This window comes from Pecten maximus, unplaced genomic scaffold (genome assembly GCF_902652985.1).
Source record: "Pecten maximus unplaced genomic scaffold, xPecMax1.1, whole genome shotgun sequence".
NCBI classification, from domain to species: Eukaryota; Metazoa; Mollusca; class Bivalvia; order Pectinida; family Pectinidae; genus Pecten; species Pecten maximus.
Genome location: NW_022982749.1, coordinates 68 through 14,448, shown reverse-complemented (window position 1 = coordinate 14,448; position 14,381 = coordinate 68). Strand labels below are relative to the sequence as shown.

The following is a 14,381-nucleotide window of genomic DNA, read 5'->3' as shown; positions in this document are numbered from 1 at the left end:
ATTATGTAGTATCAGTGAACTAGATCTTTTAAGATCAGATTAGACCAAAATATTTTTTCAAAAGCTAACACTTTTATCTTTAAATGCTTTTCAAATATAACTGTTGAACTGGTTTATTGTGGTCATTTTGAGGTGAGCTCACCTGATCCAGCCATGAGAAATGCAAGCACAAGTTCAATAGGTCAAATATCACTGTTATAATGATTTATTATGGTCATTTTGAGGTGAGCTTACCTGATCCAGCCATGAGAAATGCAAGTACAAGTTCAATAGGTCAAATATCACTGTTATAATGATTGATTATGGTAATTTTGAGGTGAGCTGACCTGATCCAGCCATGAGAAATGCAAGTACAAGTTCAATAGGTCAAATATCACTGTCATAATGATTTATTATGGTCATTTTGAGGTGAGCTCACCTGATCCAGCCATGAGAAATGCAAGCACAAGTTCAATAGGTCAAATGTCACTGTTAAAATGATTTATTATGGTCACTTTGAGGTGAGCTTACCTGATCCAGCCATGAGAAATGCAAGCACAAGTTCAATAGGTCAAATATCACTGTTATAATGATTTATTACGGTCATTTTGAGGTGAGCTTACCTGATCCAGCCATGAGAAATGCAAGCACAAGTTCAATAGGTCAAATATCACTGTTATAATGATTTATTATGGTCATTTTGAGGTGAGCTCACCTGATCCAGCTATGAGAAATGCAAGTACAAGTTCAATAGGTCAAATATCACTGTTATAATGATTGATTATGGAAATTTTGAGGTGAGCTGACCTGATCCAGCCATGAGAAATGCAAGTACAAGTTCTATAGGTCAAATATCACTGTTATAATGATTTATTATGGTCATTTTGAGGTGAGCTTACCTGATCCAGCCATGAGAAATGCAAGCACAAGTTCAATAGGTCAAATATCACTGCAGTTATAATGATTTATTATGGTCTCTTAAATGCAATACCAAACAAATATTAAGTAAATTTCATATACAGGCATGTTCTCTTTACATTGAGTCTTGGTGCTATAATGACATTACGAGATTTGAAAGAATTTGTACTGTACACAGTCTGTAAAAAAATAATGTAGAAGATGAGATGCACTTTATACTATTACGTCCAGCTCATTCAGAGTTCAGAGTTAGGTTATGAAACAATATTATATAGACACCCAAGTGATTATAAGCTTATAGAACTAATTTAATGAAAAAATTATAACAACTTTTGAGTAAATTTGTTTAATATTTGATGATGAATAAAAAAAACTTGAAACAGTTGTATTAATTAAAGCTTTATGTTTATGTTTAGATTTCCCCCTGTTTTATCCAACAATTTCTCTTTTGATGTGCTTTATCAGCCAAAACTTCCATTTTAAGAGTTCAAAGAACAGAAGTACATATATATAATATTTATTGAGAGTAAAAATATGCACCATTTTTGATATGCATTTATATCAAAAAAATAATACAAGGATAGTAAGTGTTATAAATACTTTCATGGAAAATTGTACCATGTGTCTTATAATAGAGTGATAGATATATTTTGGTGTGAGATTTCCTAAGAAAGTGTTTGTATGTAAATGTAACTTTTTCAGAAGTTGCATTTAAATTTGATCTAGTTTGAAATAAATTTAAATTTATTTATTTCTTAATTCTTGAAATAGCACATTAAGCGCATGTTGACCTATATGCCAAACATAACACATAATCAATATGTGTGTAAATGTCACCCTAATTAACTGTAACCCTTGATATCTCAGGTGAGAATCATATAATTGGCTATGTTTGGTTAAAAAAACAAGTCATTGTTCTCCATAATGGGAGGTGGAGCTGTAGGGTAGAAGGGGACCAGGAATCACTTACCTGTGTAATATTTGTATCAATTATTAAACCACTTTGGGGTTTCCTTTAGCTCTAATTGTCCTAGACTTTTCGTCTGCCATGTTGTATATTCCATTTGACAGCATCTTCACTGACAGTAAAAACTAATTTGACAGAATCAACCAATCAAATTCTTCTAGAAAAATATATGATATAAATGTTGATGCTCCTATCGATTCTCAATGACATCTACAACATGGACCCAGACGAGTATCACGATTTAGTCTGTTTTCTTTCATCCACCTGTAGTTCTTACCCAGATGATCTCAAGGACAGCTCTACAAAGTTTGCCAGAAATAGAAGGGACAACTTTAAGCTAAAAGCCAGCAAGTTCTTTCTGAGAGGTATGTGTACCAAACAGTTATATAAAATATACAGTCAATATCAGAATTTCTCCAATTTTTTTGTCTGAGAACTTTGAAATCAATTTCTAATAAAATAGCTTTATCTAAATAAGAAAATTAGACTAAACATTTTTTATAAGAAATTTATCAATATATTTAAAATGAGACATCATCATCCTACTAACTATAAAGGAAATACATGGTAAAGGAGTATGATATGTACATGTATCTTTGATAAGGTTCTTAAGTGCAGCTACTGACCGTGATGTTATTGTTTTATAATTAAAATTATGGTATTACATTACATTATCTACTCTACAACTAATACTATTTTGATTAAAATAAACCAAAAATGCATGTTTCCTTGTTTAAACCAAAAGGGATGAACTGTGCCTCACCCAGGCGAAATTTTGACCATGGTTGACCATGGTTACCATGGTATTTGACGTTCAACCATGGTCAGACCATGGTCAACCATCAAATACCATGGTATACCATGGTAGTTGACCATGGCCAACCATGGTCCAACCTACTGACCATGGTTGAAAATTTCTGACCATGGTTGACCATGGTCAGAGTGACCATGGTTGACCATGGTCAGAGTGACTCATAGCAAGTTAAAGATCATTATACACCGTCACAGCACCAGTCCAAAGTTTCTCACTCTGTTGTACCTCTTACATTAATTTTTAAATTGTTGGGAGTAATGTTCATCCTGTAGCTACAATTCATTTTTAAACTGAAGATATCTTGCTGAAATTTTGTCAACTTTCTAAATGAAGCCCAAATGTATGTAAACTTAGTTTCACCACTAAATTTGCTGTGATGATTAATTTTTTGCAAAACAATATATTTTCATTTTATTATATTAATTTGTATTAAGTAAATTCTAGAGAGAATTTTACATAGATAAATCTATTCTTGAATATGCATCCAAGAACAACAAAAACTGTTATTAAAAAATAATAACTTTTTAATTTTTCATGATGGAAACATGTACATTAAAACAGAATTGAAACAATTTTAACTACGACTTTTCGTCAACCAATGCCGACTTCACAAACTCAAACTGCACAGGTAGGTCTATACATCATAGTAAATGTTCATGTACATGTTGTCGTTAGAAATTCTATCTGGTTTCGTTTCCGTAACATTCTCCATGTTGATCTAAACAGTTGCTAAACTGGTATAATAAGCAAAATATGGTCGGCTTTCATTAAATATTTCGAACTGAAAAATATCGAAATGTTTTATAGACCTTGCCGACTATATAGTATATACTGTAATGTTTACCTACCGTAACTGGGTAAGCTAAGTTCAGTTAGATGTAGCATAATGCTTCTTCCGTCCATGGATATCGGTTCAGCTCTTACGTAAAAAATCTTCGTAGTATTTGGATTTTCCCACCAGTTTACTAATAAAAGCATAAAAAGACATTCAAAATTGTTCGTTATAATTCTAATATTGACGAAATTCCTCCATGATCATCATCGTGGTTTTTGTTGATCCGTGTTTGTAACAGGCTTTAATTTGAAACCGCATCTCTTGATGTTCAAACGCATCAGCGAAGCGGCTCCGACAGACATTCCAAACGCTGTATCTAATATCGCCCTTCATTGGCTGCGAGGGATTGCCCAATTATCTCGTCGAATTTGATTGGCTTAGATGAATTTTGAGCGCAATTTTTGCCTTGCCCGGTTGTTGAATACCAAAGACAAAATGGTCGCCTCAGTGCTGTTATACTGGTTCGAGGAGCGTCGATGGACATCACAATCGGTGTCATCCATAGTTGAACCAAAGAAAAAGTATGGGGAAACGCACAAACGAGGAGATTTTGTACGGGCTAGCATAAATCTATAACATAAGTTTCCATTAGGAATTCTTTTAGTTTTATGTTCGAATGTTTTGCAGGAAAATAATAGAAAAATAACAAACTTTAAATGGGACCCTTCAAATGAATTTAGTTCAAGCGATGAGTTTGACGAGAATTTCAAAACTAAAAGCGAAAGTTTACCGTGGGGTGTTGATCGGATCTAATATGGCGGACACTGATTTTATAGTATACCGGCCAATAGGTAACATATGTTTGGGAGAAGAATCAGATTTTTTTCAACACTGCATAGTCAAATTTCTTGCAGAAAATAAATAGAACAACAGTAAACGAATTTTGTTCCATCACAATGTCGTCACTGAAAATCAAATCGAAAGGAAATGAAAGAGGCTTACCCGCAGACGGACCGGTAAACGGCACATCTCCGATCAATAAATAAACTTCAGTACACGTATCTATGTGACAAAATCAGCGGCTTTTCGGCATTATTTCTTGAAAACAATTACAGAATATATATTTAAAAGAAGTTTTGAAATTCAACCTGAGAGTCAGTGAAAATCAGGGACATATATATTATACGTCCCTGGTGAAAATATATAGAGTATAACGGCAAATCTTCTTTGTAAATCGCCGCTGCCTTCTTTTCAGGAAACTCAAGAGAAGAACTAAAACCTGTGGAAGTGGCAGTGGAAAAGATCGTTGGTTCGTCAATCGATGATCTTTCATCAGAAGAATTGTTGCTTAAACTAACAGGTAATAACTAATTCAGTTGTTCAGCAAAAATATTAGAGCATCAACTCATTTGGGAAGAGTTGAAAGCACCAAATTTTACATACATGGGTGAAAGTTTTCGGGCATATCGTCGCCTGAGAAACAGAATGTTCTATCTACCATGAAGTTGATTTTGAGAAAATATATAGAGGTCAAAGTTTTGCCACCTTGAATTTATATCTTTTTTTTAGAATTCTAATATGGTTTTGATTTTGTTGTGAATTATTATCCACAAAATGCTAAAAATTGATATAAAATGTTATGATATACCCCTCTAATATAGTGAAATGGCACCTCATGCCATGGACTTAGAACATCTTGATTTAAGACACTGTTAATTTCTGTGAGAAAATGACTGAAATAGTGATGATGAATGTTAAACCTGAGCCATCTACTGACTTTGTGTCCCTGACATGTGACATAAAATTTCTTTTGTTTGAATTATTTACTGTTTTTTAGTCCACCAATGGCACCATCATCAGATGGTGGACTTTTCAAATCACCCTGCGTCGGTGGTCCGTCCGTCTGTCCTTAAACAATTCTTGTTACCGCTATATCTCAGGAAGTACTGAAGGGATTTTTTCCAAATTTGACATGAAGGTTCCCCTTGAGGTCTAGTATTGCATATTTCATTTTGGGAGAGATATCGGAATCCAACATGGCCGACAGGCGGCCATCATGGATTTTGACATAGAAACTTTCTTGGATTGTATCAGCTTAAATTTGTGAAAAATCAATTAACAGATATATGGATATTAGTTAAAGTTAAATGTGACGAGTCAAAATAAGAGAAAAGAACAGTCTGTGAAAGATCAAATGTAGAACATTCAATGGTGGACGCCAAGATCTCTCTGAGATCTCTTGTTTTAAAAACTGATGTGTAAAATTGAAATTTCAACATTATCTTTTTTATATGATCTCACAGAACAAGAGAGGATAACTACTAGTACTGGTAAAACATGTGATCAAGTGAGTCAATATAGATGGCAAGTGTGCCACTCTTCAGAACGATTCAGGACATACTCTAAAGAGGAAAACAAACATAGACCACCTGAAACTGTTCAAAGATCAGACCGCTCATGAGACAGATTTGTGTGCGCAGGACACCTGTGACAATACTTCTGAAGAGGGTACAGTTTCTTGTATGCAGGACACTGTTGGGAAATACATTGAAGATGTCAGTTCAGATGGCAGTCTGAATGAACTTTTTAAGTTTATAAGTGAACTGAACTTATCAAAGATATCTCTGAACACTTTAGGTTTTCAATATCACCACTGTCCACAACAGAGTTTCTTGAAGGAGGTTATCAGTGTATCGGAGGCAGAGTTAGAGTGCTTTGGTACACTATTGTTACCTCATCTGAGACATTTGGATTTGGACTTGTCAGTGAAAACATCAGTGGCTATGCTTACATCTGCAGTATGTGTTATGGCCAGTCATCAGTTTCAGCCAGTGATGACCATTGCACAAACACTCAAGGAGGTACCAAGCCATCTTGAGGATGTTGACATTCACGAGATCCCACAACTCTACCCAACACAAAGACTCACAGTTGGCGGCGAGACACTAGAGGCGGTGGACATGGCAACTCTAGAGGATGGGAAGTGGATAAACGACAAGGTAAAAGCAGTTCTTAATTATTCAGCTTAAAAGCATTGAATTAAATTTGTATGTGCAATTTTTGGCTCGTCTCTTCGAAGAAGAGTGAGAGCTTATGTTAATTGTCACTCCGGCGTCAGCGTTGGTTTTTAAAATGTTAAATTTTTGGTGCGAGAGTTGAAAGGCATAGTAATTTATGGTAATATGATCCCTGTTGGGGTTAAACTATCCCCTGCTGGAGTTAAACTAAAAGATTTTTTTTTGGGAAAAAACCAGATTTTTGAAAATGTTTGGACTTAAAAAAATTTTGCGTTAAGGTTTTGGTGCAAGTGTTGAAAAGTATTGATACATCACTTTATAATTGTACTAGGGTGCTGATATTTGGCAATAGAGTCTCTATGTAGTAAGACAATCCCTTCCTGGTGTAAAACTTTTAAAAAGATGGATTTTTTTCTTTTTAAATCTGTGTTTTTTTGTTTTTGTTTTTAAATCTTTGGACTTTGTGTTAAGTTTATGTTGTAAGTGTTGAAAGGCATAGTAATACATGGTATTAGGTTCCCTGTGGGGGTTAAGCTATCCCTTGCCAGAGTTAAACTGAAAGATTTTTGGGGGGGAAAAACACATTTTTAAAATTTTTGTGCAAATTTTGACAGCTATTAACACATCACTTTATGATTGTACTAGGGTGCTGATATTTGGTAAAAGAGTCTCTATGGAGTTACACTATTCCTTCTTGGGGTGAAACTGAAAATAAAACAATGTGAAAATGCTCACATTAGACAATTTATGCCGGTCCACATTTTTCAAGGGAGACAACTCTCATTAGGATAATATTTTTTTCAAAAAATTGAAGAAATATGTCCAAAAGCAATTACATTTGTATCTAATATATTCATTTAATCTACAACAACATAGCTTGTCTCCCGAATGTTTGTCAATAAATAATTTATATATATGTATAAAAATTGGTATGGTTTTGAAAATTCAAAAAACATAATCTGATCAAGTAAACAATAAAAATATTATTAATGCAATTTGCCAAACATTCCAATTAATATATTTTAATTATTTATTGACAAACATTTGCGAGACCAGCTTTGCTGTTCTCCAACAGCTCTTGTTTTCCTTCCAAGATTGATATTTTCATGTATCGGCTGATAAAAAATCTTTGATGGTCAGGTCTCGATTCTAATAACAAAACATATACTAGATGGTCACTCTGTGTTCTATTTATCACAACATATACTAGATGGTCAGGTCTGTGTTCAATTTATCACAACATATACTAGATGGTCACTCTGTGTTCTATTTATCACAACATATACTAGATGGTCACTCTGTGTTCTATTTATCACAACATATACTAGATGGTCAGGTCTGTGTTCTATTTATCACAACATATACTAGATGGTCACTCTGTGTTCTAGTTACCACAACATATACTAGATGGTCACTCTGTGTTCTAGTTACCACTTAACAGATACTAGATGGTCACTCTGTGTTCTAGTTACCACAACAGATACTAGATGGTCACTCTGTGTTCTAGTTACCACTTAACAGATACTAGATGGTCACTCTGTGTTCTAGTTACCACAACAGATACTAGATGGTCACTCTGTGTTCTATTTATCACAACATATACTAGATGGTCACTCTTGTGTTCTATTTATCACAACATAAACTGGACGGTCAGGTCTACGTTCTAATTATCTCTACAATGGATCTGTAAGATACCATGAATTTAAGATGAGATGTTAACAGGTAATATTGTATTGCTGTTTCAGGTCATCAACTCCTTCTTGGCACTGAAAAAGATGGAGCAGAACACATCAGAATCAAACAGACACATTTATGTCCTTCCCTCGTACACAGCCGTTCAATGGGATCAAGGTCACCTGGATCACTGGATGTTTAAGAAGGTAAATAATGGACAAGGAAAATCTTTCCATAATGTTCTCGCTATTAAATTTTATTCTTTCCTCACATAAATGGATGTATGCAAGGTAGATCAGAAATCAAAGATGGCCATCATGGCCTCTGATAGGTCAAAATTTAAATAGTATCTGATTTTAATGAAATTGGGTATTAGACACAGATTTAAATTTAAATATTTTTCGATTTTAATGAATTTGGGTATTGGACACCGGTCACTGTCGTAGCCTCATTTTCACAATTTAACAAAATGGCCTCCATTTCATGGCCTATGATTGGTGGAAGTTCAGATATTGTTCGATTTGAATGAAAATTGCTATGTAGGGGTTTCGAGGGATGCCAAACACATTGGTACGACTACTGGGGCATTTGGAGGACATGTGTAACGGAACCACATTACAATTAGCAGTTGTTATGGTTGAATTAAGATAAAAACAAGTGGTATGAACATGCATATGATCATTTTTCATCTATTAACCCACTGTAATCATATCAGGTCTTTAGCTGTGCATATTTAAATGTGTACTTAGCCTACTTAATTGTTATTATTTAGCAGGAGAAATTAACTTTTTAAATGCTGTGTTGATGTAAGAAAAACAAAGTCAAAATTAATTTTACCCATGTTACCCGACAATTTCTTTTAACATCTCACTTAATGTTAGTGTCAGGGCCAGAGGAAACTCAGATAAGGATCTTCTACATTGATACAAAGAATTACCTTCAGCTTATCAAATGTAATGTTGATTGAATTGAAGACTAATTAAATACATACTGACCAAATTTGGAATGCAACTTGGCACATATTGCATTTTTTGTCAACTTACAGCCCATGGTCTATATATACTAAGCAGAAATTTTACAATTCTATTTTGTTATTTTCAGGTTCAGTTCTCCAAATACACTCATGTATTCCTGCCAATATGCATCAATGGGAATCACTGGGTGTTGCTGGTTGCAGACGTAAAGCAAAGACTTGTCTACGTTCTGGACTCTATGAATGGGGAGGTTGGTCAGAAATGGACAAGGATGTGGGCAGAATTCATGGCCAATCGGGACAGACTTCCAGATGTTACTGAACAGTTTGGTGTGTGGAACTTCCCGGAGATCAGAAGCAGCAAACAGACCGACAGTAATTCATGCGGTGTGTTCACCCTGATGAATGCGGAATGCATTGCCAAGGATGTTCCCATAGCAGTCATGAGACAAGTGCATTGCCAAAGATATAGACAATATGTTGAGGCATCTTTGCTCAATGCTGGAGCAGCAAAGTCGGACTCTAAGTGTGACATGCCAGATTGTAGGATACCTAAAGGACACAAAAGATGGGTCCAGTGTTGCGTGTGTGGACGTTGGCTCCACACAAAGTGTTGCAGGATTCCGACAAAGGCAGCCATCGTGGAGGAATACGAATGCTGCTTCTGTGAAGCCATGTATAGATAGACATTCATAGCTTATTATTGCTACCAATTGGTTTGGAAAAGCTTCCTCTTCCAATTTCTATTAGGACTGGTCAAATTTGATGAACAATTTGTTATGGTGTAGTTTATCTGTCTGTTAATTTTTGTTATCTCCTACATTTTTCTAACAATCTCTTTGAAACTTGGTATTCATTATAATTATGATAGGAAATTGTATTACCCTGAAAAGGTTTTAATTTCATTATTTTTGAACAAGTTTATTTCAGTGATGAAAATTCTTGTCACATCATTCCTATTTTTATCCTGCCATCATCAGATGGTGGACTATTCAAATCGCCCTGCATCCATCATCTCTATGTCCATAACAATCCTTGTTATCATTATGTCAAAGTACTGGAGGTACATTTCTATAACATGATGAGTAGGTTCCCCTTAGTTCCCAGTTGTGTTAAAACAAAATGACTGACAGGTGGCCATCTTTGATTTTGAGAACTAGAAGATTTTTGTAGCTACATTGTATTTCTTAAAGTACTGGAGGAGTGTTTTGCAAACTTCACTTGTTCTTGTCATCAGATTATGAAGAGGGAAAAAAAGAAATGGAAAAGTAATGAAATCAGTCCGACATAGAACCATTAGAGATTGTTCAATGGTGTACACCAAGATTCCCCTGGTCTCCTGTTAATTAGAAAAATGGATATAAATAATTTCTTGAAAAGTACTGAAGGAATATTGCTCAAATTTTGCTTGTAGGTTCCCATTGGTATCAAGTTGTGTCAATTCAATTTAGATTTTTGATGAGAAAAATAGAATGGTCGTCAGACACCCATCTTAGATTTGAAGAATTAAAGTTTGTTATATTATCACTATTTCTTGAAAAGGGATGTTTCTCAAACTTCACATGTACATGAAGGTTCCATTTGTTCTTTGAATCAGAATATTAAGAAAGAAAAAATAAGGGAGAGTTATAGAAGATCAGTGTGACACAGAACCGATCATTGAATTGTGGGTACCAATTTTCCCCTGGGATCGCTCGTTAGCCTCATTTTTGAAAATTAATTGATAGGCTTTATATAAGATATGAAGTTGTTTCATATGAATGTTTCTACCCTTTGTTCATTTGAGCATTTTATAGTTGTCCTAAGATTTCCATTTTTTTGTGAACATGGAATGCATTATAGTCATAGTTATATTCCCACCACAAAAAATTTTTGGATTGGTCCAATTAATACTTTAATATTATTACTGGGGAGGGGGTAGACTTTACAATAGTTGATATAGGGATGACTTTCCACATTTTTGACAATCATTTAATTGTTGACATTTAATTTGTTAACATTATCAGCATTGGATGACAGCTTAATGATATGCACATGTTGGCCCTGACAGACCCCCAGGGACTGATGTGTGGGGCTAAAAAGGGTCAATTAGATTAACTGAAATATTTCAAATCTCAGGTGACCGTTAAGGCCCATGGGCCTCTTGTTAATTTGTAGATTTCTTTTGCATCTATTACATTTACTTTTTTGTAACAGAATCTGTATTATATTTTCTTGTGTCACAAGATTTGGAATTATATGTAAATTGTATATATCATTGCCACACCAAATGAAATTTTATGATTCATTTGTCAAGCTATGACTGTTACACTTTTCAGATATATAAGTCATTAAAAAGGAGGAAACATTTCAAAAACTATAGAAATGTTATATATATAAAAAATATTAAAACATTAAATTCAGTGAAGTTTTCTTTGATGTTCTACTTCTAAGATGTATGATCCCTGTGCTTGCTTTTGATGAAGTCTATTTGGAATTTCATTAGTAGGAACAATTAGAGTTACAAATACTTTCGTGTGGCCTTCATTCTCTAACTTACATATAAAGTTATTAAGTCACTTGCTTCGCTATGTAGCTTGTAGCTGTGACAAATGAAATATTCATTATAACTTTTCCTTTGTGCTGAATAAAATGTGAAAAGTACCATAATTATTTGTCTTGTCATGTTGTAACAGAGCTTTCATTTATTTGGATCTTGAAAGTGTTAAAAGCACTAAGACATAGTTGTTCAGTCTTCCATTTTGTAAAAGAAAAGAAAACAACATAAATGCTCATGTATTATATTCAATGTTTAATTTCATTGATGAAATGATATCAACATTTTAAATTGGAATCAAAACTTTTACCAAAGATTAAGGTCTGAACAACAATGTCTTTAGTGATCATCATGGGAAGTGAAAAATGGTCATTATTATAATAATAATCTTGCATGTTGAGGATTTTTACAATCATCAATATGAATTGACTTAGAATAGTATCATATTTAAAAGTAATATCAGACAAAATGGTCTTTTTAACTATCCTGCTAATGACTTCTTTGGCATTCTGGCTATGAAGAGGACATTCGCTGGTAAATATATATAATTTAATTTTGCTTGTAACAAGCATTTTCATTGGCTCGAAAAATTATGTTATCATCTCATAACATAAAAAAAAATACTGTGACGTCAGCGGAGTAATCATTCACGGGATTTTGTATTTATCGATGTGTTTTTAAATATCTGGAGCAAAATAAACATACTCGCGGTTTAAGAAAAGAGTACACCCCAGTTTTTTTGCGTTATTGCTCAATAATGTAAAAAAAAATATTACAGTTAACCCTTGAATTCAAAAATTCAGGCTATAATGAAATCAATTTTTTAAAAAGATGTGGTATACCTATTATTAGTTTGTATTTTTTATCCCCCACATAGGAAATGATGATGTAGGTTCTATTCCGCAGTCAGACATAGCCAGAATGAGATAATTCAGCACTATCAGGGTATTGATTAATTAATAAATCTAATTTACTGAATTTGAAAATACTTCCTACACATTGACAGAACTAATGGATGGCAGTGCATAAAGTAACTCGTGTGACACCTGAGACAAAGTCTCGAGTAACTTATACTAACTGTCTTTCGTCTGTCGTGCCTGCGACATCTCTTGTGCATCCATAAACTATTTACATTTTGCCTTCTCCAAAATCACTGGAACAAATATCGATATGGGTAAATTATTGTCCATTTCGGTAATTAAACTGACAGTTCATACAGCTGCTAATTGTGAATTCTTAAGAGAGAGAGATCGAGAGAGCATGTGATTTGAAATACTTCTTGGTCAAATAAACACAGCATATATTTTACATATACAGTGGGCATCGAAGAACATATTTGAGTTCATTCTCTCTGAAAATGATGTAAATTCCATGTTTTTTTCGGTCCGTGTCTGGTAACATGAATGAAGAACTTGTATCTTTGGGTGACAAAAATGCAGTGAAATGTCCTTAGACATGGACAATTGATTTTTTTTTGTTGGCGACTTGCAATTCTCATGGTAACGGCAATTTTTATATAACATTTATATTTTCTAAAACAGATTTTTGACATTTAATTCAACTTGTGCTTGCATATGCATCTCTATTTGAATACAGATATCTGAATTAAATAGGTAAAAACCCAAATACTATTTTTTTGTAGCTTGTCATAGTTTATACTCATGGTACCAGGATTTAATGTGGGTTATTGTTTTCAAATAATATGAGAGCTACATGTATCACCAAAACAGCTATGTCCTATGCATCATGAGGTATGCGATTATTTATTTAATCCTTTCTATTTTTATTTAAAAATGATTTACAATTCAGTAAACTGTGTTGTTTATAAATATTCATTTGGAATATGTCCATAAATACTTTCATCAAATAAAGAAAAACAACAGATTTTGGCTCATGTAAAGTATACAGTGACGCCCACATGTGACAGGGATATATAACAAGTGTCGCTGCCGGTGGTGACACCCCCATCATCTTGACAGTCCGATTCCTGTTGTCAGGGGTAGGCTATTGATCATGCTGTTCCGGGGGTTCCCTCCCTCTGTCTCCTCAGGCAAAACAGCAGGTAGAATATATAATTATCTGACCAATATTTCACGGCAGGTAAGATTACCCTATGGCGTAATTTAGAGTATATTTAACTCCGATCGATATGCAGGTACAGTATATTGCCTACACTGGCTATTTTGTACACAGTCATTCTAAAAACGCAATGACAGTCGCCGCCGACATTGTAACGCGATCATTGTAACAGTGCAATATCTGTTAACATATTTAATGACGTAAAACACACAACTCATGACCTGTTCCAATGACAAACTGTTCTGGCTTGCAAGTCTCACGGTTCTTGCAACTCTCACGGCGACCGGTGCCCCCTCCGTGAAACTTACAAGTACCGGAAGCGGAACTTGCAACTCTCACGGACTTGCAAAGTACACGCTACAACGTCACAACTCGTAGGTGATTGTAATATGGCAGGCGTAAACGCCTCCATAAAAGTACTGCACAATGGTTTGATAAATAGCATGAATAATAGAGAGACCAACTAAACAGTGTTGGCAAATATTTTGGGTGGATCAATACCCGTATATTTAATTAACTTTGATCATGACCTACCCAATAAAATACCTATTCACTACATATAATACCCTTTAACACACGCCTATCAACTCCCACAATGTATACAACCACTCATGTTTGGCTAAATGTTTGTAAAATGCTCATGTATCCT

The 14,381-nt window shown here is 34.4% G+C and overlaps 1 protein-coding gene across 1 annotated transcript; it reads left to right on the top strand.

Annotated features, from left to right (window-relative positions):
- The first annotated feature begins 5,789 nt into the window (after positions 1 to 5,789).
- On the top strand, positions 5,790 to 11,766 carry LOC117320896. Its single transcript, XM_033875381.1, has 3 exons — positions 5,790 to 6,452; positions 8,216 to 8,350; positions 9,246 to 11,766. The coding sequence occupies exons 1-3, from the start codon at positions 5,976 to 5,978 to the stop codon at positions 9,801 to 9,803; spliced, it is 1,170 nt and encodes a 389-aa protein (XP_033731272.1). The 5' UTR covers positions 5,790 to 5,975; the 3' UTR covers positions 9,804 to 11,766.
- Positions 11,767 to 14,381: the final 2,615 nt, after the last annotated feature.